The sequence below is a fragment of the Mytilus trossulus genome, chromosome 2 (genome assembly GCF_036588685.1).
Source record: "Mytilus trossulus isolate FHL-02 chromosome 2, PNRI_Mtr1.1.1.hap1, whole genome shotgun sequence".
Taxonomy (NCBI): Eukaryota; Metazoa; Mollusca; class Bivalvia; order Mytilida; family Mytilidae; genus Mytilus; species Mytilus trossulus.
In genome coordinates this window covers 72,888,399-72,915,834 of record NC_086374.1, presented here as the reverse complement: position 1 = coordinate 72,915,834, position 27,436 = coordinate 72,888,399, and the positions used below count along the sequence as shown (strand labels likewise).

The 27,436-nt window shown below is 29.9% G+C and overlaps 1 protein-coding gene across 6 annotated transcripts; it reads right to left on the bottom strand.

Moving 5' to 3' along the window:
• Positions 1 to 385: 385 nt before the first annotated feature.
• LOC134707947 (rhomboid-related protein 2-like) lies at positions 386 to 27,319 on the bottom strand. 6 transcript variants are annotated; one of them, XM_063568121.1, is made up of 11 exons: positions 24,153 to 24,252; positions 22,837 to 22,913; positions 13,843 to 13,866; positions 12,322 to 12,477; positions 11,475 to 11,633; positions 8,878 to 9,032; positions 7,510 to 7,622; positions 6,213 to 6,313; positions 5,574 to 5,667; positions 5,040 to 5,135; positions 386 to 4,036 (listed from the first exon to the last, which is right to left on the bottom strand). In XM_063568121.1, the coding sequence occupies exons 1-11, from the start codon at positions 24,169 to 24,171 to the stop codon at positions 3,864 to 3,866; spliced, it is 1,167 nt and encodes a 388-aa protein (XP_063424191.1). In that variant the 5' UTR covers positions 24,172 to 24,252; the 3' UTR covers positions 386 to 3,863. The 6 variants fall into 6 exon arrangements, with proteins under 6 accessions (XP_063424191.1, XP_063424193.1, XP_063424190.1 ...); XM_063568123.1 differs by lacking the exon at positions 22,837 to 22,913 and adding an exon at positions 22,421 to 22,467 and having other exon boundaries at positions 24,153 to 24,186; XM_063568120.1 differs by lacking the exons at positions 22,837 to 22,913; positions 24,153 to 24,252 and adding exons at positions 18,188 to 18,933; positions 19,383 to 19,598.
• Positions 27,320 to 27,436: the final 117 nt, after the last annotated feature.

Here is a 27,436-nt window from a genome sequence, read left to right as displayed (position 1 = left end):
AAATGGACTGTATTTTATGTTTGCTTGAAGTGATGCATTAGAACATAAATGTATTTATTAAAGTTATGTACACTGGTATGTAAACATTACCATGTGTATTTGTTTATAACTATACATGTGTTGAAAGTATATATTAGGTTAAAGGTTTTTCATTGGTAGAGTTAAAACTGACCATAATATTTGAATAAGGTCAATTCAAATATTTTGTGCAATACTTTTGGAGGATATAAGAATTTAAGATATTGTCATTTGAGGTTCGCTTTTGATGCAGTAAAGTGTGATGATCTTTTGTGGCTTGTGCTTTGTTTAGAAGCTGTCTTATTGACATATAACATACAACTATAACACATATGAAAGGCTGAGCTATAAAACAAGTACATATGTATATAATATATATATATAAAATAATTTTATTTATATAACAGTAAAATCAAAGACAAATTTAACAAAGAAGTTGAGTGACAATCTTAAAACAATTAGATATCTGACCCTACAGCTTGATGGAAGTCGTCTTTATTTTTGATACATCAACTTCTCTAAAGACTATGTTTACAAACAATGTGACCCAAAGGAATACAGTACATTTTTGTACAAGACTTTATTCATTAAAGAATGCCTGTGAATATCTAAATATAAATTAATAAATTTGTCCACATGTTCTAACAAGTTTTAATACATATAATGCATTTCCTGTGCATTGTTCTATTTTTTCACAGGTTTTGTTTTGTATACTTCACCACTCAACAACAAGAGTGTCAAGAAATATTTTCAGTCTCAATTTTTGTCCATTGATAATAGTCATTCAGTACAGTTTGAGTAAAAGTAGAGTATTAAAAAAGTATTTAAAAAGACAGGAATAACTCATGTAAGGTCCACTTAGAGAGGATTTTACAGAAGCCATTAGCATTAATAAAAAATTCCATTCACAGAAAACAAATGAATTAGCATTATAATGATTAAAATATATTTTTGTTCGATAACATGAAAGTGAAAACTTCAATAAATAATCATATATGTAAAAGGAATGTTATGTTTTTTATATCACATAATCTGTTAAAAACACGTTGAAATCAACGGCTAAAAAAAAAGGAAAGAAAGAAAGCAGATTTAGTTTAATTATATTATGCATTTATTTTTAAATTACATTTTCCATAATTTCTGGTTGGTTATCTTCTAAAACAACCACCACCAATCACATTCAATTTGAATTGTCCCTACCAAAAAGCAACTTAGACAACAACTTGTTAAGAAGTAAAATTCCATGAAGGGATTAAAATTTGTTCGCTGCCATGATGTCTTTTTTTCTAAATAAATTTGACATTTCTTGTCCAATTTCATGGGTTTTGTATAAAATGTAAAATACATGAGGTAAATAAATTGAGTTACAAATGTATACCAATCAAAAATTAAAAAGAATCAATAAGAATTATAATAGTGCCAAAACCATTTCTATGTATTGCAACCTGGCATATTTGAGGACTAAGAAAAATTAATGACTTATATTCGTTATCATCAATGATTTAAATATAAAATTCAACTAAGTATCTAAAAAAAATACAAATTCTACCACTTTTTTCTAAAACAATGCCTGGATACCAAAGCATCTACCTAATTTCTCCTATTAAACCTGCTATGGCATATATAATTGGAGAACACACAAGCATTTCTAATAACAACTATGTATATTCATTATAAAATTCAATTTAAATTTAAAATATAATAGCAATACTTTTTATAATTAACTGTCTTAGTTGTGCAGAGTGCACCCAATATAAATTATTCAATAAAAATATTTATGTTGAAAAATCTAAATAAAATAATTACTTCCTCACAATAAATAAATATTTTTTGGAATGTTGATGTTATACTTGTACACTGTATATTAGAAAATAAGAATGTAAACCTTTTTTTTTTAATTTGAAATAGTTTTATATTTCAAGATCAATAAATAAGGAAAAGAAATATAAAGTAAAATTGTAAAAAAGCAATAACCAACCTATATAAATATAGTAAAAACTTTCAAATTTAACAAATCAAGAGACGTGCCTAAAAGAGCAATTTTCGTTTGCCATTTTTAACTTTTGTTCAAACATCTGTTGAACTGCCATTTTTGACCTATCTACACATGACCAACAACTAGATTCCAATAAATGTTTTGAGCAAGTCATTCTAGGACAACAGGTCAGAGATCCCAGCGTTTTTGTTTCATTTAAATATCCTTAAAATATTTTATACAAATTATACATATTTATTTCTGATGAATCAAATTATTGCATTAGATCTTTTTGTTTCAAAATGAAGAGTTTCAATTGAGGTAGACCAGTGATTTTAGGACTAAATCTCATTTAAAAGGACCTCAACCTCCCATGCATGTTTATCGTTCAAATTTGCTAAAATGAGACCAGAGGTAATTTTTTAAACATGACCTTGTAGCCTAAGAACATTTCCCTACTGGAACTCACACAAATTAAAGAAGGCACAATATCTTTGTTGTCCTGAATTTGATAAAAGAACTCATAACTGTTAAAAGGATATAAGTTTTTTCATGATGACTCTATTTACAATTTTTTTTTGTTCGTAATATGCGAATGAACTAACTTAACATTTCTAATTTCAGGAGGCAAGATAGTTAACTGCAAATATCAACTAAAAATAACATTAATGGTAACATTTCCATTTGAAAAACTTGAGGTTGCTCTAAAGCCAGATTTGGAGAATTAAGATAACAAAATCTGCTCATAATGCCAATAGTTGGAAAACAGGTTATTTCTGTAAGAATTTAAGAAATTCGACATCTTCAATCTGAACATTCCAAAATAGACACTGATGTATATTTTTTAATTAATCATTTCCACAAATATGTGTCAAAAGGCACTTAATTTTTACTGAACAATAACGGTGTATCTGAAATAATATTTTCCTTATAATTCTTTTGGCATATAATTTTAAATATATATATATATATATATTCACAACCCTTTTTACTGAATAATGGCACATTACATAAATAGAAAGTATTGATTGTACAAATAAATAGACAATTAAGATAAACATAGTTATATATGACATAAAAAACTAGTTAAAAAAAAACACCTTTTGCCTACTCCTAACAATGGTTTTGTTTATTTCACACAGATTGAAAAAAAAAAAAATTCTGTCCAGATAAAAAACTCAATAATAACTTTTTTTGTTATTCATATTTACTTTATACAGGTTTTAACTAATTCTTAAATTAGCTAGATTTTAAATTAAACAGCCAAGTAATTAATTAAACTGAATTCATATGATTAATTTGTACAACTTGGAAGACAAAAAATATACTGTATATCTTCACCTGACATTGACAATGAAGAAATATTGTTAAAAATGTTCAAATATCAAACTTAACATTAATTCTCTTTTTTTTCTCTCGAAAAATTCAATTATATAAAAATAAGGGGATGTGGTATGATTGCTAATGAGACAAATCTCCACAAGAGACCAAAATGACATAGAACTTATTTTCTGTATTCTACTTTCTATTTAACTCTCTATTTTCTTTCTGTGTTTTAGTTTTAAAACAAATTTCATATTTTTAATCATAAAAAGACCAACTTAAATTAGTAACACAGTGATAAGGAATAAATGCATGCATCTAATTGTCATTTTAATATCTGTTCATACATATATGTTGAATTAAAAAATAAACTAAAAAAAAAGATTTCAGATCTTTTAATCTTTTAATTGCACTTTGAATTCTAAGCCAAACCATGAGGTGCATCCCCAAACTTGTATGTAACATAACCAGGTAAACTCTTTCAAATTATTTAAAACCTTAAAACTAATTCATTATGCAGTATTCTTCTGATTCAGTGTGACAAAGTTTACGATGGACAGCATTTTGACCAATCTGTTTCTGGGTAGCCTTCATAAACACCATTGAAAATCATAGAAAACCCAACAAAGCACAGGTATATTGAAAGAGTAACGTAACCAAGGGTTTTCTCCCAAGTTAAGATGTTTACATTCTTCAAGATGGGTATTCCAAGTAGTAAACCTGAAAAAGAAATAAACTCTTTACACATTTGCAAAATTTTTAGTGAAAAAAATACATTACGTGGTACCTAACACTACAGGGAGATAACTCTGTAAAATCAGCTAAATGTTTTAATCATGTTGTATTGTTAAGGAAATATTAAGCTTCTCAATGATCAAAATTAGTGTTTGTCAAACTGCTATATAACCAATGAAATTTATCTGATAAAGTGGTTGGTTCAAATTTTTTGAAATCTTTATATTTTTGACAAAATGTCAAATTAAACATTTTGTCAAAATTTTATGAAAATTAAACGAGCCAAAGACAAGGTAGTTGGTATCACCTTAAATCATGAATGACAGCAGAATTACTCCATTTATCCCAATGTTTTTTGCCTTTTCTCCCTATTGACTTGTCAATTGATTTTTTAAATGGTATTTGCAATACTTTTTGGGGTCAATGGATCATGAATGAAGCTGGAGCTTGCATATTATACCAGAACCATAATTTAAGTTATTACTGATTCTTTTTTTAGAGGACTTTAGATTGCTTCTATTCTTTTCTGTGAACAAGATATAGCTAGTTTCTGGTGTTTTCTTTTTGTAACCATAACAATTTATTTCTGATAGCAATGTTGTCCTGTTTCTTTATACAATTGACATATTTTTATTGTCTTACATTTTTTACTACAGAATCAAACAATTTAAAAGGTGTCATAGCTTATTTTTGTTTCACTAAATTGTTCTTTATTCATAAATGATTGGACAACTCTATATAATGCCATCAACATGATGAAATGGTATAGTTTTGTTGTTTGTGGGAAATGTTGTTCATAAAGTTCATGATGCATATTTTTGGATGAAGATTTCAGTAATATTTATTTAGAAAATATGTATATTGTTGGCTAAATAAAATGTTTTTTGCAAAAAACGACTGTCTTTAATTTTCAAATATCTAAAGAATTAGAAAAATGCCATTAATGTAATGACTGCATTTAAAGCAATTATGTATTAGGCTGTCATACCTGCAATCATCCCTCCTATGTGAGCAGATATACCAACTTTTGTTACTTCTTCTTCAAAGTATCTTCTGTAGATAGCAAGTCCTGTATCTCCTACAGCTGAAACATTTAGGGAAAATAATCATTTTATTGTATTATATAAAGTGGTAAATATTGGAGAAATACCAACATGAACTTTATTTCTATAAAAAATATATCAAAATCTTTTGCACTCTTTCTATTCTCTTTTTCAGTTTTCTCTGTGGTATATAAGTTGTTTTCTGCTCTTTGGTTGGGTTGTTGTCTCTATAACTCATTCCCTTATTTCATTCTCAATTTTTTTATTGATAAAAAAAAGAAAGCTTATTCTATATCTTTTCACGCTACAATTTTTTTGTGCTGTCATGTTTTTTGTTCTCATAAGTTTCAATATATATCTGTTCACATATATTCAAGATTTGGCAGAACAGAAGGTTGTGAAGATGCTTAAGGCATTGATATAAAATTACTGCACTGAGTCATCAGTCAGTAATACAGGTATACTTTTTAGTTACTTACACAGAACAAGAAGCACTGTTAGTCTTATAGGTGCACTGCACAGAAACCTCAGTAATGATCCTTCAGTACACTGGTAATTCATTTCTTTCCAATTCTGAAGAATAATCATACAATTCAAATTTAATATTTGATTTCATTATAAATATAAAAAGATGTGGTATTGCTTTTTTTAATTCAATTCACTGATGAATATACCCTACATCAGTGTGCTCCAATAGAAATATGAAGATGTGGTATGTGTGTCTAAGAGACAACTCTCCATACAAGTCATTATGTGTAAAAAGAGTTTCCTTGTTTAACTTTCAGTGAAGTGTAAATATATGATCTATGTTGATGGCCAGAATATGAAAGTCAGATTGTGAACAGCAATAAAATGTTGTTCCTTAGCTTTTGGTTTTGTTGTTTGTTGGAATTTTTATATCGATAATCACTGTATCCCTCAGTTTTTAGTGCATTATAAATAAGTAAGGGAATTCTAACTAAAGCAATTGAGTTGCGGTCAAATTCTTCTCCTTATATTCATATTTCTTGCTCATCACATAACCTTCACTTAAGTGATAGGCTCCACAATTTTCAAAGAACCAAAACATGGAGCAATTTACTAGGTATTTTTATGCTTTATATCTAATCTTTACTTACAACTATAACAGACGCTATATGAGCACCAATAAGAGCGTAACATCCACCACTGGCTCCTGCTAGAGCAACATCTACATCTGTTACAGAATGGGCAAGTGAGCCTGAAATAACATTTAAACTTTAAATATAGAATGGGCAAGTGAGCCTGAAATAACATTTAAACTTAAAATATAGAATGGGCAAGTGAGCCTGAAATAACATTTAAACTTTAAATATAGAATGGGCAAGTGAGCCTGAAATAACATTTAAACTTTAAATAAAGAATGGGCAAGTGAGCCTGAAATAACATTTAAACTTTAAATATAGAATGGGCAAGTGAGCCTGAAATAACATTTAAACTTAAAATATAGAATAGGCAAGTGATCCTCAAATTACATTTAACATCAAACAAGTAAAATGTTACAGAAGGGCAAGTGAGCCTAAAATAACATGTTAACATTAAACAAGTAAAATGTTACAGAATGGGCAAGTGATCCTCAAATAACATGTTAACATTAAACAAGTAAAATGTTACAGAATGGGCAAGTGATCCTCAAATAACATGTTAACATTAAACAAGTAAAATGTTACAGAATGGGCAAGTGGTCCTCAAATAACATGTTAACATTAAACAAGTAAAATGTTACAGAATGGGCAAGTGATATAAAAATAATATGTTAACATTAAACAAGTAAATTGTCACAGAATGGCAAGTGATGCTGAAAGAACATGTTTAGTTTAAACATATTTATTTATAGTGGATAGGGAAACAAGTTTTGCAACTTATATAAATCCCTTTCCACTTTGCGGGTGCGAATGCTGCCTTGTAGCGGCATTAGCCTGCTCTTTTTCAATATCTACAAGGGTGGCTTTAACGTGCAAGAGATAAAACATGTTAACATTAAACAGGTAAAATGTTACAGAATAAGCAAGTGATCCTGAAATAACATGAAATCATTTAAAGTGTAACATGTTACAAAATGGGCAAGCGATCCTAAAATAGCATTTATACATTTCAAGTATGATTTTGCTAATTGTTTTCATTTCCAGAAAATGGATTGTATGATTGGTGATGCATTAATAACAGGAGATGTCTTATCTGTCAATACACCTGGAATTACTCCTTTATGACTTCATTCAGTTCCCTCGTTTTTATTAATGTTGCCTTTTTTAGTATTTTCTTAATTGACACACCTAATATTGCTCCTTTTTGAGTTCTTTGAATTCCCTCATTTTGTATTGGTGTTGGCTTGATTAGTATTTTCTCAATTGATTTATGAGATAAATTATTGTTGTATAATATCTTTAAATCACCTACCGGCTATAACTCCTAATATATAGATTAACAGAACTCTCCACCATTTATGTACCAGTTCTAATGGTAAACCTAATAACAGCTGGAATATCAGGTTAAATATGATGTGCATGTATCTGAAATAAACAATAACATACTTTCAAATATCAGCAATAAATCTATATTAAAGCATTCATAGATGCTATGTCATCTACATGGTGATGTGGTGATGGTAAATGAATTAATTCAGCCATTTTTATATAATTTCAACTTTGTTTATTTTGTACGTCTTCTATAAAAGACTCATCAATAACGCTGAATTAAAAAATAGATAAAAAGGCTAAATAAAGAAGTTGAAGAGCATTGAGGACCCAAAATTTCTAATAAATGTTTTGCCAAAGATAATTTAAGTTATTTATTCACAAAGAAAAATATCCTTATTTTGTTGATAATCTGTAAATGATCATTGTTTTCAGCACACATAATTTGCATAAGGGTCAACATTTTCTGTTCAACTACTTCTTACATCTGACATGATTACCACTCATATATCATAGTATTGGATAACAGATAGAATCCACTCGCTACCATAACACAGAAGCTATTTTTTATGTCTGGACTTTGAGAGAGAGTTTTGGAGGGAACCTTGAGACTCAACTTTTGCAAGATTTCTCATTACCAGCTAGAAATGTTTGCATACTGTGGATTCATTTATTTTTCGTGGGTACCAATTTTCGTGGATTATGGAAAACTTGAAAGTTTGTGGATATCTAATTTCGTGGTTTTGCTGAAGTCTACATACAAGCCTATAGAAAATTTGTTATTCGTTAAACATCTCATTTCGTGGTTCACCAGTACCCACGAAAGCCACGAAAATTGGTATCCCACGAATAATAATGAATCCACAGTAGTTACAAAGTCTTATCTTTTTTGTGCTATTGATGCAAAATATTTCCAGAAATATCCAAAAGAAATGATAAATTAAGATATGATTCCATTCCAGGTGAGCAAATATTACTTTATTTTCAAATGGTTTCCCAGAATTTCTGAAATATGTTGACTCCGGAGGAGGTATAAAATATCAAATTCGTAAATTTTATAGACCTGAATTTCTGGAATGTTGAATTTGATCTATATAATCTAGAAATTCGGCTCTATCAAATTTTACCAATTTTGATATTAGTAAAGATGCCATAAAAACTGTATTCTTTGGTTTTTGTTAAATCAAGTGCATGTACTGATTTTGTAATGATTTATTTAATAATCAGATCCCTTCTTTCCTATCTTTATACTACCTCTATAGGGAATTAAATAATCAGATCACTTCTTTCCTATCTTTATACTACCTCTATAGGGAACAGAGAGATAAGAATATAAATAACAATAACATACCCTTGATGTATAAACATATAAGTGATATATCTCCAAGCCTCATAACGTCTCTTTGGTTTATATAGTAACGGACTGTACAGTGGTACCCCTGAGGTAGCTGTTACTGGTGTTGTGGTGTCCGATAGCTCAGCAGCATACACAGCAAATATAATGATCTGAAATATAAAAATAGTAATGTAATGGACTTCAAATTAAGCAAATAAATGTGTGATGACTGTTAAATATCAATTTGATAACTCAATGGTTAACATAAACCAGTATACCCCACCTTGAGTAGTAAGGTGATTTAGAGTGTGCCAGATATTATAAATACAGAAACAACTGCATCTGATTTCACCCCTATCTTGGAATGGGCATTGTCTTGCTCAATCTTTGACTTTCAGTGTAGTATTTAGTGAACTGTTGACTATATGTATGTTTGATTTCACCCCTATCTTGGAATGGGCATTGTCTTGCTCAATCTTTGACTTTCAGTGTAGTGTTTAGTGAACTGTTGACTATATGTATGTTTGATTTTACCCCTATCTTGGAATGGGCATTGTCTTCCTCAATCTTTGACTTTCAGTGTAGTGTTAAGTGAACTGTTGACTATATGTATGTTTGATTTCACCGCTATCTTGGAATGGGCATTGTCTTGCTCAATCTTTGACTAACAGTGTAGTGTTTAGTGAACTGTTGCCTATATGTATGTTTGATTTCACCCCTATCTTGGAATGGGCATTGTCTTGCTCAATCTTTGACTTTCAGTGTAGTGTTTAGTGAAATGTTGCCTGTATGTTTGATTTCACCCCTATCTTTGAATGGGCATTGTCTTGCTCAATCTTTGACTTTCAGTGTAGTGTTTAGTGAACTGTTGCCTATATGTATGTTTGATTTCACCCCTATCTTGGAATGGGCATTATCTTGCTCAATCTTTGACTTTCAGTGTAGTGTTTAGTGACATGTTGCCTGTATGTTTGATTTCACCCCTATCTTGGAATGGGCATTGTCTTGCTCAATCTTTGACTTTCAGTGTAGTGTTTAGTGAAATGCTGCCTGTATGTTTGATTTCACCCCTATCTTTGAATGGGCATTGTCTTGCTCAATCTTTGACTTTCAGTGTAGTGTTTAGTGAACTGTTGCCTATATGTATGTTTGATTTCACCCCTATCTTGGAATGGGCATTATCTTGCTCAATCTTTGACTTTCAGTGTAGTGTTTAGTGAACTACAGTGACTGCTTGCTATACAATTGATCTTCTCTGAGGCCTTTTACTCAGATGTAAATTGCTTTCAACTAAGTAAACCGATATCTGACAACTTTTGTAATGATGTGGAACTTTTATCTAATTTTTGCCTTTGTAATGCCAGTCTTCTTGATTGTTGGTGTTAAATACTACTGGCTTTGGTACTACTATCCTTTACTGTATCCACAAATGTTGGCTTACTTCCAACAAAGAGCAAGTAGCACAATCAGTCAATGTACCAGTATCAATGTTTAGGGATATTGACTGCATGATAACTACGACAGTTTCAGGTACAGAATATCGAGGACTTCCTACCATTGGCAATTACAACCCATTTCTGTTCAATTACGAGGAATCCTATATTTTTTATTGAGTTAAAGAGGCCTTAATTTTATGAGATATTTGAGTGGGTAGATATTTTGTGATTTTTATGATTTATATTCAGGTACATGTATGTTTTTAATGCAGTTTACTTTTATTAATCTTTTTTTTCAGAATTAATGCTTATTTAAAACTTCAAGGTACAAGCTTATAATTTCTAAATTTAAAGGGACTTTTGTTGTAATAGATGTTTTTGAGTATGAGTGGGATGATATTTTGTGATTTCTTTTTTAATCTGCATAGTAATTTGTTTCGTTTTACCTTAAAACTTTCAAGATTTATACTAAATATTATTTTTTCCTGGTAATTTAATTTACTAAAATCAACATTTGATAACAATAAGAATGTGTCCCCAGTACACGGATGCTCCACTCACACTATCCTTTTCTATGTTCAATGGAGCTTGAAATTGGGGTAAAAACACTAATTTGGCTTTAAAATTAGAAAGATCATATCATAGAGAACATGTGTATTACGTTTCAAGTTGATAGGACTTCAACTTCATCAAAAACTACCTTGACCAAAAACTTTAACCTAGGCAGGCCAGAAGAATATACGAATGGACAGACGAATGAATGAACAGATGCACAGACCAGTTAACATATGCCCCTATACTATGGTAGGTGGGCATAAAAACAACTTTCAATTTATTTTGTTGAGTTTTAAGGAATATATATGCTCAACTCTAAAAATGAAGCAGTTGTGAAATTGAGAAAATTAAGATCAAACAAAAAGAGTTCTCATATATGTTTTTCCTTCATTTTAAAAGACCTATGATCAAATTCAACCATAATTGATGAGACTGTTGTCAAAAAATCTACCAATTACTGTCATAAAGTATTCGCTACTAATAAAAGCACCTGAAATACAATCATGTTAAGGACATCAGAAAACTAAATCCACATGTGGTCTAATTTAATTCTAACCACTGACTGAATGGAGTTTAAAATTGCCCACCAGGTACATTTTTCATTGACTAGCAGATAATTACCTCAACTAAACTTATAAATATCATAAATATAGGTGGTGGTCTACAGGTGTAATTGGCAAGAAAATCTTCCCTCATACTCTTGGGTAAAATATCAGCGACAGCAGCACCTATAACACTCTGAAATGCTGATCTCTCTTCCTTTGTTACATCTGTTGTCATCTATAAATAGAACAATAACACATTATTTATCTGATTCTTTTCCTCATTTTTTTTCAACCCAAAATGAAAATATTTTGTAGTGTTAACATGCATGACATTCTTTTAAATTCTTAAGATTATATGCAACTTCTAAATTAGCATAAAAATGATATATATAAATGATATTCAAACAGAATATATACCATATAATCTTAGTCATAATTACCAGTAACTTTAAGCTGATACTCCAAAGGTGACTAAGGGTATGAAAGTATTGTTTTCTTGGTTTTCTTTAGACTGGTAGAAACTTTGCCAGAAATTTAGTGTATAAATTTTGACCCCCCATAGGGCTCTTTAATCTTTAAACTTACCTCTGCAGCTTAAAGACCAAAACTTGTGCTCAGAACATCAAATCCAGTATTTTAATTCATGGATTTTTAAGTCTGCATACAATCGTAACTGACATCTCTGAATACTTTCTTCACTTTTAAAATATTGAATGCTTTAGCCTACTTACTGCCATCCTGACCACCTTAGTCTTTTATGAGTATTTAATCACTTAAACGAACAAAATACATTTTTTTCTTAATTAAAAGCAGTTGGATTGTTAAATCTTTTAACATTACTGTTTTATGATATACTAGTATAAAAAGGACAACCCTTTTACCATTCAACTTTATTATAACTCGGTAAATATACATGTACTTGCCATTTTCATGAATTCCACAAAATCAATTCTTTCGTCTCCATCCCGATCGGCTCTGTCAAGGATACGATGTAGCCTGGCCTCTGGGATATGATCTGTGATCCCTTCATCTTTTAACTCTTCTTTCAGGAGATTGAGAGGTACGCCATCAGGTTCATGCTACAATAAAAAAAAAACTTGTCAAGAAACAGCAGTTGTTCTGTACAGTACTTAGAAAAGGAATATGTCAATGATACAGCATCCAAATTAGAGAAATAACCTAATAACATTCCTAATTCTTAACAACTAAGAAGATGCCTGCAAAATCGTGGTTCAATTTAGCAAGTGTTGAGACAAAAGTTTTTAAATTTCGTGGTGACTAAACATGCCTGAAAGCATATATGACACAGTCCGGTTTGAATTGGATTATTTTAAAAAAAAATTGGTGGTCTCTTCCTTTAGTAGTATGAATGTCTTCCCCTTGATTATGAACTTCTGGTGATAGACCTAAATATCTTCAGCAACATAAGCAAAAGATTTAAAACAGGCAGGGGGAAAAGTCATGTTCAGCTGACTCAATGTTTAGGCAAAGGGTATTTTTTTTAAAACCCTGAATCAAAGAGTTTTTATTAATTTGATTCTGAAATATTATAATTATTTTCATGACTGAGATGCTGATTATAATGTTCTTCATGACCTTGTTATTGCACCATCGATCATGGGTCTAAGGTATTTGTTTCCCATTTTAACTAATTTGACACCAAAAATAAGCAAACCTTTACATGAACTTTTAAACATGATCTTATTGTAGTTATCACAGTTAGCTTGGTATTTCATAATACAGCAAAACCTGTTGAAATTGACCTCTTCCATTAACGCCATTATTTTGTACATTTTTGTGATTTAAACTTATACTTATTACCATTAAATATCTAATCAAAACCATAAATATTGTCTGAGGAAGCAGTTCAATTTAAACAGGTTTCACTCTATTTTAATGGTTTTATTTTTTTTCTCTTCAGTGATTTTATACTACGTTATCTTAAGGAAATGTGTGTTGTTGACACAATGGTTGAGTGAATTCCATAATTATCAATAAATACAAATAAAAATACCAAAAAAAAAAGAGAAAGCTTTCTAAATCATAAAAAATCTTATGTCAACAATATCTTTAAGAGATTAACCTTGAATCAATTGAATGTCACATGACAGTTGGCAGACTAAATGCAGTGTGAAACTTTTCAATAGTTTGATTCTATATTCTGATAAACGTACAAATTGTAAAGAATTTTATATTAAGAATTTGTTCACACGATGAGAAAAAAGCAAGTTTTCACAATATAATAGATAGATTGACAACTTTAAAAATATAGTACAATTGATGGTACAATTTGGAAACTAATCATCTTGCTAATCACTGAATAATGTCAACAAATAATCACATGGTATCTGTTAATTTCTGGTCAATTTCAGCCTCATTTATAATTAGAAGAATAGTACCTAAGTATCTACCACATAAGAATTCTGCAAAAATGAGGTACTCACCCGATCAAATATTGGCTTGTATCTCTGTTGTCATGAAAATGAAAAAGAAGAAAAAAATATAATTATTATTAAAAAAAATATAGAACAGACATACATTTCAGACTTGATTAAGTTGTATGGGGGTCATGATTTATAATATCAACACAACAAAAAGAAACTTCAATAATTTATGCAGAGTTATAGTTATAAGATGAACCTGATTTATTATTGACTTTATAGTTGTTTCAAAGTTTTCAGACCTTGAACACATTAAAGCTACATTAAATGCTACTTAAATAGTATAATGCTGTATTCAGATTTGTTGATCAGCAAATATATATCAAGTACAGATAAATAATTTTATTCTAATATGACGTCCTTACTACGCTTTGTTAACAAAGCCGTGTTCTAATGAGCACAAAAAATATGTTTGACACATGCGCACGGACTTACTGTTTATATTAACGTTATTTCCATCGTTATCCTTTTAAATATTTACATTTCAGCAGCTAACATAAACTTTTATTATATATTTTTATCAAACAACATATATTTGCCCTGCTCGTTGTTTTTAAACTTATCAAATATGAAATGTAATATACAAACTCCTAGGGGAGGACACGAGAACAGCCAAACATTCTGACGGTATTTTCGTACGCTTCAATCTATAAATATATTGTATTTGTCATATTAGAATCGAAATAATTCCTTCATGTCATGCTCTTTGCTCATTTTAACATGGTTAGGCATTATATTTGACAACATTTTACACCTCTCTAACGCTTAGTGTAAAATATCTGAAAATATAATGCCTACCCATGTTAAAATAAACGCTCAGTGTAAAATATCGACAAATATAATGCCTACCCATGTTAAAATGAGCATAGAGCATGACATGAAGGAATTATTTCTTAAATAAAAGATATACTTCTTAGTTATAACTAATTCAATTATGTTAAACTCTTAGAAAGCATCTTAATTCATTTAAGCGTTATTTAACTATACATTTTCAACAATAAAATGAAAAATTAAACCCACTTTTTATATTTAATGGGAGATAACTCCTTGAAATTAAAGACACTCTTATAGAACAGGTCAGATGGGAGATAACTTTAAATACATTGAAAGTACTCTAATAAAAAAACAGTCGAATTGCTCTATTAGAACTGAGGAAATGGGAGATAACTCTTTAACATTTAAGGTACTCCATTAGAACATAAGGAAATGGATAATCACTCATAAATAATGAATTTGAGATATATAAATAATAAACAGGTAAAATAAGAGATAACTCTTTAACATTGGAGGTATTTTATGACCTTTATCAGAACAAGGACTCAATATTAAAATAACAGGAAACCAGTCTATCAAACATATGCCTTCAACAATTGCTATTTCTACCCTTTGGGTTCTACTAGTTGTTGCAAGTTTACAACATAAGTTTTACATATCTCTCCTCAGCTTTGAAGTCTTACTGTCTTATAGGAAAACAAATTAGCATTACTACATACAATATCATTCATATTTGATCAAGGTATACAGATTCCAACATCCCACTAACATGACAAAATGCTTGTCTAATTATGATGAAAATTTGCATGACATCAGGCATATAAATTTAAAGTCCAATACACCCACCCAGCAAGGTTCTATGCCAAGTATAGGTTTTAAAAAGCTGATTATGTGTTCTTTTTTTTCTGCCAAGTCATCTTGTATTTGTACTTTTTAATTTTCTCATGAATGGGTTAAAGGTCAAGGGTTGAAAATTCCAGATTTTGCAAAGATTTTAACAATTCATAATGTTCTAATTTTAAGTAGAAAATAATATGCATCTTATCAAAATATAAATGACTTGTGTTCCTGATTAAAATTGACTCTCTTAGAATTGATGTAAAGGATGCACTGAAAGTCCTTTAGTAAGCATTTTTCTTTTCAATGTCACTTGATCTGTAATAAATTATTTACATATAAGAAAGTATTAATCATGAAATAAAATATTTGACAATATCAGGAAAATCCTGTCAGACTCACACAAAACAATCTTCATTTTACATTTCTATAACAACAGTAATCGTGCATCTCAAGTACAATATCTAAACGTCACTGATATATATATGCCATTATCATTAATATTTAAATTCTCATTTTCAATTATATAGTCATAATTTTCCCCCTTAAGATGCTTTTTAAGAAATAAAATTCTCAAACTGAAAATTTTCTTTTTGACAACATATTCTTATCAGTTCAGAAAGTATGAATTTGATTTTCAAAGAAATATATTTGTCCTTATAATGATCTAACAGATTTTTTTTTATAGAAATCCTTCCTGTTAACCCTGACAGTTGAAAGGGTAAAGAAGCATGTTCGCCCAGATTTCCATTTGGTAGTTAAACCCATATAGGGCATTTGTTTCATTGCAGGATATTATAAATATGCAGTCATATCGATTTAGAATAGTTACATATAAACCAATGCTTGATCATGGTGATAGCCATGTTTCAATTATAATAACTCTTTGAGAGGCCTTTCAGTAGCATTTTGCAAGGCAGAATTTCTTTCCCTTTCCAGCATCCACTTTTTTAAGCCATCTACATTCTAATATTAAGTAAGGATATGCAGTATGAATGCCTTTGAGACAACTATACAAAAACCTTCAAATGAAGCCATTCAAAGCTCTTTTCAACCTGGTTAACCTATTTTGAAGAACCCGTACACCACTTTTGTAAAATAAAGGGGTTTATTCATCTCCTGCATTAATTTGTCCATCATTTCTACTTCTGAATTTGCACGAAATATTTGCCACTGGATGTTAGGCAAACAGTATTCAATCATTCAACTTGGTAAAGTTGGGCGTTTTTTTAACAGATAAAGAATTTATATTGTGATAAAAATATCTTCAAGGTTCAATAAGACAGTTTCTAGACTGTATTAAATTACATATATAATCCTTTATGTTAACCCTAGGTAGAAATTACCTCAAGGAAAGTTTGATAAATCTTTAATCGTTATGTCTTATTTTAGAATCAAAATTAATTTAATGTTCAGTACCAATCTCTCTAAAGATACAATAAGATCCATAATACAAAGATTTCATTACACAAAGAATTCAGAAGTTTGTAAGAAGGTCAAATTAACACATATGTGAAAATAAAGTCCTCTATGAAATATTTCTTTACCTTAAATACTTAAAATACTTTGTAAATGCTGGATAGTTATTTCAGAAAACTGTATATAGAGTGCAAGGATGATCCAATACTCAGGAGACAATTTTTTTAAACGATTTTGCGCTAAAAAATCATAAACATCGTGAGGAAGTTAAGATGAACTCACAAGAAAATTTCTACAGGCTCTTTTACTTATACTTTTGTTCTGTACATTTAATTTTAAGAGTGGTAGAAACAATATCTGAATATTTCAAACAAAACCAGATGCTCTGCAGGGTGCAGCTTTATACGACCACAGAGGTTGAACTCTGAACAGTTGGGGCAAGTATGGACACAACATTTAAGCTTGATACAGCTCTGAATTTTGATTTTGACTAAATAGTTGACACAACATAGGTTTCTGACATAGAATGAATGTGGTCTAAGAACTGAAACTTAAAAACTTTAAAAAAAAAAATTTGGACATTTACCTTTTTTTGGTCCAATATCAAAAATCTAAATACATAGTTAGGTTCAGCATATCATAAAACCCCAAGAATTTATTTTTTTTTAAAATCAAACTAAGTTTAATTTTGGACCCTTTGGACCTTAATGTAGACTAATTTGAAAACAGGACCAAAAATTAAGAATCTGAATACACGGTAAGTTTGGGCATATCAAAGAACTCCATTAATTCATTTTTTGATGAAATCAAGTTTAATTTTGAAACCCTTTTGGCCCCTAATTCCTAAACTGTTAGGACCAAAACTCCAAAACTTTGTGGTCATAAACCTTATGTTAAAATTGCATAGCTTTCTTTTAAAATTCTACTTAAGTTATTGTGCAAAAACCAAGAAAAATGCTTATTTGGGCCCCTTTTGGCCCCTAATTCCTAAACTGTTGGGACCAAAACTCCCAATATCAATCCCAACCTTCCTTTTATAGTCATAAACCTTGTGTTTTAATTACATAGATTTCTATTTACTTATACTTAAGTTATAGTGGGCAAACCATATTCTTCGGACGACGACAACGCCAATGTCATACCAATAATACTTATGGAGCAAATATTTTCAAATTTTGCGGTCGTATTAAAACTAGAGCTTTAACTAATATAGCATGAACACTGAGCCTTACGCACTGAAACTAGGGATATCATTGCATTAATGAATACATAATGACAATCGTGTTCAATGTATTAAGGAACAAAAAATATAGTATACCTTGTACATATCTAACTCCATTTCTGTAAGGGGCCTAGGTTGATATCTGCTTACATAACGTGTATTTCCATTTGACAGAAGAATATTTCTATCTTTCACAGCATATGGATTTTCTGTTATATAGCGAGGTGAAATGGAGTCCCCATTAGTAATCATGTATGGTGACCTACTCCTTTCTCTGACCACATATTGCGGAGATTGACCGTTACTTATCATATATGGAGATCTACTCCTTTCCCTGACCACATATTGAGGAGTTTGACCATTACTTATCATATATGGAGATCTACTCCTTTCTCGTACCACATATTGAGGCGATTGACCATTGTTTATCATATATGGAGATCTACTCCTTTCCCTGACCACATATTGCGGAGATTGACCATTACTTATCGTATATGGTGACCTACTCCTCTCTCTGACCACATATTGTGGTGATAATTCCTCATTTTGTCTAACAATATATCTGGGTTGTTCCCTTGTAACATACTGCACTGTTCTTTGCTTAGGTTGTCTGTAAGACCGACCAGAAACACGCATTTCTGAACGAGGCTGGCGGTAATTACCTATTTCTGGTTGGAGATATATTTCAGATCTAGATTGGCGATATTCCATAGTTTTGATATAAAGCTACTAAATACGAAAAATTCTACTTTTCAAATCTTGCACAAAGATATCCAGACTCCATATAAGAATTACAAAATAAATCTATTCTGACAATCTTCTACAATGCTGTGTTCTATCTTCTGACACCAAAAATGAAGGTATTGGAAATCAATTCAAGCTTAAAGTGGAATTCACTATTTTGACATTATTTCTCTTATGTTAAGTTCTATATATTTTCACCTATATTAAGTCTTCCGTGAACGATAAATTATTGATAAACATGAACCTCTTAATCAAATTAAAAATAATATATTCCAATTAATCAATGAGCCGACTGATATTGTAGACTTATATTATTATTCAACAGTAAACAATATCTTTTTAGGTCAAAATTTAAATGTTTGTATTGTTAAAATAAGTGACCACACTCAGGTAAAATAAAAATCTTGAGTGCCCATGATGATTTTACACCCTGAATATATTTAAATGCTTTTTTATTGTAATTTTTCTAGCACTTAACATTTAATAGATGTAGATTTTATTAACAATTCTTCAAACAAATTCATTCAAGTGGCAAAAAAAATCCTACCTTTTTTCATAGAAAAAATCAAAATGAGCGAATTCCACTGTATGCTTAAATTGTCACGGCAGCCGATCAAATGTGGTCATACAAAAGAAATTCTACAATTAACAGTAGTCCTACATGCAGCCTAATGTTGCAAAGTGGTCAAACAAGCATACATGTAATTGTATTGACCGGCAAATAAAACCTGTGGTCTCCGAAAGTTTAAACGAACAAATAAAGATTTAAAACACACAGGATTAAATACACAGAGAGAACAATGGGTGGGTACTGAAGCATGACCAATTCGTGGTAGACCTGATAATACTGTTAAAAATAATTATGTAATTCTAAACACTGATTGAGAGATACACATTTTAAATTCTTCACTTGCAAATTCTTATTGTTATGTAAGATTAATGTCATCTAATCAGATCAAGGAATATTCATTATTCAAATCCTTGATCAGAATGAAAAGATGCATTGTCATCTCACGACTTGTCAGTAGTATTACTCCAGTTGTTAATGAACATTGAAGAAATATTCTGATTGGTGGGTACTTTTGTGTACAATTAAATTTCACACATATTGAATTTAAAAAAATTCACATATTTAGCATTGAATTTTAATAAAAAAAAATCCAATAATATTGAATTTTAAATCATAGTCTATTGAAAGTAAAAGAGTACATTGGTAGGTCAATTTTGCAAATACTGTAGACTCAGGTTATTGCAATTTAATTTTATGGTGAACAAATAAATATATGTTTGGCTTGGAAGTGGGCACACTGGACTACCTGGAAGTTTTACCGATTCCATTTGAAGACAGGTAAAAAAATGACAAAACATTATTGTATTGATCTTCAACATCTAATTTATGTAAAGGCAGACTTGTGTATACATTTTGTAAATCAAAAAAACCTCATCAGTCTATTGTTAACTATACATTCTGAGAAATGAAAGTACAAGTATGTTTTAAGTTTAATATATGGACATCCTAGCTATTAAGCTAAGCTATATAAAAACATGTCAATTCAGTGCAAATACCACACTACAAGCAGTGTAACACTCATGAGTGTTAAAGCAGTTTAATTCAGTTAGTATTCAGAACACAGACATGGATTAATACATAAGGAAACACACTGTTGACACACTAAACATTTAAAAGTCCTTGAAAACATTTTTTTATTTGAGTACATTGGTAGGCGTTCTTCTTTTGATCAAATACTGAGAATTCTTTTCATCAATTTAACATTCTCAATATTATGTATACGGACTATATATAGAAATAAAAATTATGAGATTTGGTAAAACTGCCAATGAGACAATTATCCACACGAGTCCCAATGACTTGCATTTTAGCAAATATTTGACACTGTACTGCCTTCAACAATAAGCAAACTCATACATTTAATTAAGTCAGCTACATGTTTAACTGCCTTTACATGACAAAAAGGGAAACAATTGAAACCAAAAAAAGAAGGATGAAATGAAAAAAATATGACAGACAGCAACCAACTACAGCATTAATATTAAAGCTATCTATATATATCAAAGTTTATAAGTTGAGAAGATAGTTAATGGGTTGGTAGTCCATATGAACAATTGTGTTGTCAAGTCCCATATGAATTATCAAGTCAATGTTATAAATAATGGCTTCAAGTCATGACCAGAAGCACAGTCTATAAATTTTAGTTCAATTCTAGAACCCTCCCCTCAAAACAGTAAATTATCATACAGATGCAAGCACTAATAGTGTATGAAAACAGTGAATGTAAACACATTGTATGTAAGAGAACATGATGATAATGAACATGGATATTATAATAATATATATGCTGTAATCCAAATCCTTGTACATTATACTTCTAAACAAAATAAATGTGAACATGCAAAGATGTTGTACCTACCATAGGCGGATCCAGGGGGCCTGCCCCCCCCCCCCTTAGGTGGGAAAAATTTGGTTGACTATATAGAAAATCCCTGAAGCATGACTGGAGCCCCCCTTAAGGCCAGTCAGCGGGCCCAGTCCCAACCCTAAGAAAAGTTCTGGATCCGCCACTGTCAGCATGTAAGAGACCAAATAAAAATTAAATGTAAAACTTTGGTTAGGTAATATTATAGCCACTTATTATCAGTTTACATATATTAGTATACTTATTAATACCTAGAAACCAAAGAATTGACCTAATAACATAACTTAATAAGAACAATACAATGATTGAATCATATAGATTATGTCAAGGTAATTATAAGATGTGACACATCTAGTAGACATCTTACAACAGTTCAATTGATGAATCAAATTTACAAAATATTTAGACATGTATTTTTAATCAAAAGGTCACTTAATAAGGAAAAGTATTGATTTATATAGGGGATAGAATCATGAAAATGTAAACCTGCATTTAAGTCAGATGAAAACTTCACACAAAATGCATGAAATATTTGCCACTGGACATTGAACAAACAACCAATGATATAGATGTCCAAGGCATTGACTATAATACAAACAAGTGATAGTCTAGCAGACATATCTACATGTTAAAATCTAGATACATTTGTATATCTATAACACCAATCAGCTTCCAGTTAAAATCTAAAGTGATTGTAAAGACAATTGCATTGTGGGACATAATCACTAAGATTGGCTGAACTAGAGGAGATCTTTCATGAACAATGACTACACCTGTGATTATAAAACTTGAGATATCAGCCAAAGAAATTGATAAAAGTAGAAGAAAAGAAGATTTGTTACTTCAGCCTATATGGTTCACCAAACAGGATCATAATTTCATTTTAAGGGTCTATTCAGGTTGGGTTATGTCTCTTTAACTAAAATTTTTAATTACATGAATTATTTTGAAAAATATACCCAAAAAAATCATCAAATAAATATTTACTGTTTCATAATTTTAACCATTTCCTTTCATTAGAATTTTTTCGTGTCAACTGTACAAAGTCTATAATATGATTATGTGTGGTGAACCTTTATCCAAAACATTCAAATTAATTGTAAGCTCTTTGATAATACTACAATGTACATGAATTAAATCATATTCTCACCCTCTCCAAGAAACCAACTGTATCAGTTTTCTCAAAATCATATTTGGCTGTATAAAAAATAAATTGATTTGTATTTTAACATTCTTTAGGCAAGGGGAAATATTTAGGTTTAATTTAATGTTGATATCAGTGTTGAATTCATGGTCCTTTCATTTTCAGTTTTGACATTCTCAATATTGATCACGTCTAGACTCTAGTATCAAATATCATGTAAAATAAGGTATTATTGTGACAAGAACACAAAAGTTTATCTTTTTTTTTTAAACGTTTCTACGAACAAGGAACAATTTCTTTCCTCTGTGTTATTTGTTTGTGTTTTTTCTCAATGATTTGACCAGAAACCCAACACAGATATCAACATATGATGAACACAGCATGCAATGGCACAAAATGTTCAAACTGTCACACTGTATTACCAATAAATATGTAAACCCAGTAGCATTCCATTCTAATGGCTTTAGTATTCCTAAGTTTGATTTCTTTTTAGTTTCATCTGTAAAAACATGAACATATATATGTTTAAGTAATTAATCATTTGACAGTGTGGACATTGGAATGCTCAATTTCAACTTTAATAAGTTTAGAAACCAAAGTAGGAAACAATGGGTGTTGTGAAGCAAAGTATTTTACCCTTTATAATATTGATCTCAGAAGCCCAAGTATCTGACAAAAAATTTGACAAAATACATCCTAAATTGAAAATTAAACCAAAAAATTTATCATAAGAAAAATATCAGGTTTTTTTTCAAGAGTTTTTTTTATTGTTGTTTGATCCAGATGATTTACGTTGTTTAATACATTTGACATTAGAATATTATAGCTACAATTAAGGGGGAAATTTACCCACAAAATATAACTTGGAAACATGTGAAATATTTGACCCTCGTACAGATATGGAACTTTTTTTAAAACAGTTATTTTGACTAAAATAAGTAAGCATTTTAATTTATATACATTTACATATGTATAAAGTTTTTTTTCTGTTAAAAACAATTCTGAACAAACTAGAAAAACAGGTTTTGTTCGTAATAATCTAATTTGGTTTTGAATGTGTATCCATTGTTTTTCTTCCCAAAAAGGGACTTCAAATACATGTAGCCTCAAAATGCTGTAACATGTTTAGCTTGCAATTTTGCTTAGGAAATTAACGTAGTAATATGGCATTTTCCAACAATTCATGTATAAATATGGGTTTAAATTAAATGAACTGTATCAAGGGAATTATAAAAAGATTGCAATTAAGAAGAGCAAAAGAGACCCACTAGCAAAATAAGAGTTTGTTTTTTAAAAATCTACTAGTGTTTATCTTATATTCTTATAGGACATGGCTATTTGGATGTTAAGATATATAGCCAGATACATACTAATATATATGTCTCTGATATGCTTTATATGTTTCTATATGATGTCAAACAATGGATGCAAATTATTTTAACTCTTCTTCAGGACAAATAATTAATATGCCTTAAGATTTCCCCTACCAATAAATTTGTAAAAAAAATAGCTTAAAGGCATGTAAACTATATGTTATAAATATGTCAATCTGGGTCATGTTGTAAAAACAATGTCAAATCAATTATAAAAATATTTTTACACTATTAACAAAGGATCAAAAAGAATTTGAAGTATATATCAGTAATAATATTTACGATGCTTACTCCTTCTAGCCAATTTTAAGAACAACATAAAATGCCACAAAAGAGGGATAAAACTGACCATTACTTTTACTTACATGGTGAAATAGTTGTCATTGTGGCCAGTAGTCCATCAATTTTTAATTATACAAAATAAAAAATATGTCCAGGTAAAAAACTACTTGTTTCCTAGGTGTAATACACAGAGGTGAAAATAAAGGGGACCCTTGATTAAACTGATATGGAATCTCAATGGGTGGATTGTTTTTATGATTAAATATCAATAAATTTCATTTATACAGTATTTCTTTTAGTTATGAAAGAAAATATTGTTTATTTTTATTCTTTATATCAGAATATATAAACAAAATGTGAAAGAACTTTATATTCATATAAATTACAATCCCAACAGAACCCCATATGAAATTAATGAATTTTAATGCATTAATCCTTATTAACAGTTTGACTATATTATGTTTATAACACTCACTTTAAACAATGCTGTTCAGAACCATATCAAACTTAAATAAATCAGTTGAACTGTTAAAAAAATATATATATAAAACATTAAAAATAGATGGTGAAAATATGATTTTAAAGCCTTTTCTCCTAGACTAAAAAAATGTAAATTCAACAAGAATAGATTTTGATATCAACTCTTTCCTTCTTGCACTGTGTCCATGTTCAGCCTCAGTGAACCATGAATTCTGAGGCATACACCTTATTGATACTTATTTTTAACTAATGAGATTAAACACTTTTTGTTATATAATTGAAATGCATTTTAATCCATAAATTATGCATCCTTTAAATTTACTTTTGTTATACAAAATTTCAATGTCTATGATAAGGGAAATAACTCTAGAACTTATTGTCCACTGATTTACAAGTTCCTCACTCCACAAAACATGGACATCATATATATATATGGGATGTAAATATGAATGAACTTTCTGACACACAAAATCAGCCCTTGAAAAGTTTTCTTTCATTTTTTGATTGATACTTTTTGTCCAAATATTTCCTGTATGAAAAAATGTATGACTCCTGGGAACAGTATATCTAACAATATATGTGTTCCTGATGACTCACAAAAGGGCAATACAACTGATCACATAATTAAATTAAAAAAAATTGTCTCATTGACAATTTCTTCCTTAATTTACAAATATCTACGAAAAATTTCTCAACATAACAAATATTAACCTTTCCAATAGAATCAATTTACTACTAGATTCCTACAAATCCAGTTTTAGTCATTCATGCATTTTATGTTAATAAGAAACACTCCTTTTCTATTAATGTATTCAATGAAAGATTGTTGTAGGTGTAGAATCAGATCTTTAACAAAAAGTTATAAGATGATAAACTGTTATACACATTTTTGTAGAAGTTAACAAACACCAACTAAACCATATGTCATAGGTCAAACCAGTATCTAAGCAAAACCATTTTGATTATGCCATACAATTGAGACTTTCCATTTGAGTTTTTCCTCAGAGTTCAGTTATTTGTGGTTTTACTTTTAAAATATTTGATGCTGAATTGTATTTCAATAGACAACTTTCAAGTTGGATGCATTTCTGTCAAAATCTCTGGTTTAATTGAACATCATGCATGCATTTAAGGGTGTCATCAAAAACTATGATGCTGCAGCTATATTGCACCAATAATTCAGCAAATTAAATTCTCATAAATGACAGTCAGCATTACATGTAAGTACCTACAGAACAAACATTACTTCTACTTTATCCTGTACAGTTACGATCACTAAGACGCTTGATGAACGTAAGTAGTGCAGGGATGAGGCGATCCTCTCAGACTCTATATGTTAAATGACGTCATAATGGCGCACATAATTGACTTTTTTTTCTGATGATGGACAAACTTGAATAGATTTTTAATATTTTCAAATGACAAATGCACTCTTTAAATAAAGTTTCAGTGACAAATTGTGTAACTTCTTACATTGAAAACTTTAGTTATATGACATATTTATTTGCTATTGGTCTTTTATTGATTATAAAACTAACAATTATATTAACAAAAGAACATTTACAAGTTTTTGTTTTGAAGAATTCTTTATTACAGGCTTAATTCATTAGGAAAACTGAAATGCATCAAAATCATGTGCATAAATTTCAGTCCAACTGATATAAATGAAAGTTATTTTTTATAATCTTTTGATATCAGCAAGAAGCAACACAAGATAAATAATACACAAAATAAAACCAAAACAAATTTTGCCTCCTGCACAAAGAATGAATACAAGCATTGAATACAAGCATTGAGCTGTCAGTTGACTTCAAACATTTTTTTTTCTGCATTTATTTTGCATCTGACCATTGTTGAACCATAAATGCATGAGGGTTGTAATGGGGGTACCTTCTTGGCATATAACTGTCAAAACGTTTCAGTATTTTTTGGTGCATGATGACAAAACACTTTATTAGACGATAAAAAAAATCTACTGATCTTCACGAATCAAGTTGATGAAAATATTTTAAGAACTCTGACGAAACATGATGAGATTTTAACCAATTTGACAATGGCAGTAGCTGAAATTACCGTTTGAAGCCTGATGTTAAACGTCATTTCTACCCTCATGTATCACTTTTACATCTATAAATAAGGTAGAACTGAGGAGTAAATGCCTATATTAAATAAATCAAGTAAAAAACTTATTTTTATTTGTTATCCAGTTATGATCATAACTAACGTCTAGGTCTTTTCCAAGATTGTGTCAAAGGAAATAACTATTGCTTGAAAATTGTGACACATGAAAATCCAGCTATGATGATAACTAACTGCTAGATTTGTTCCAAGATTGTGTCAAGGGAAATAACTCTTGCTAAAAAATTGTGGCAAGTGAAATATGTCAATAAATAAGTGCTTCTAAATATAATTAAGTTAATTGAAGTGTTATACTACATATTTGGAGGGATATTTGTGAATACAAACCCTGCTGAATAAATGCTCTGGTGCTTTAAAAACACTAAAACTAATACCTTGGGTGAACATTTTTACATTATTGTAATTTTATGGTTTACCTGTTCGATCAATCTTCGGTTTGAACGGAGCTCAACATCCTCAAAAGTTGGACTGTCACGTCGGACAAGCCGGGCATTTCCCCAGCGACCCATAGCTTTGACTATTTTACAGCAGCACAAGTGCACCTACTTGTATTCCCGCTTGACGTTTAATCGTAACGAGGTATGGTTCCTCTTATGTTTTTTTACCTGTCACGTGACTAACCTTAAAGCTATTTTTAGATTACCGTAATTACCCATTTTATTTTTAAGAAACTGTTTATTCATATTGTTCGAAAACACATTCATTATTAGACAGAATAAATTAAAAGAATATGTTATGATTAGATAAT

Excerpts from the sequence above, each read along its gene's own strand:
- LOC134707947 (XM_063568120.1), bottom strand. The coding sequence starts at position 18,802 with ATGGAATATCGCCAATCTAGATCTGAAATATATCTCCAACCAGAAATA. Across the intron at positions 9,033-11,474 it reads TATTTATAAGTTTAGTTGAG|ATCATTATATTTGCTGTGTA; the intron begins GTAATTATCTGC and ends TTTATATTTCAG. Across the intron at positions 5,668-6,212 it reads ATATAGCGTCTGTTATAGTT|AATTGGAAAGAAATGAATTA; the intron begins GTAAGTAAAGAT and ends ATTATTCTTCAG.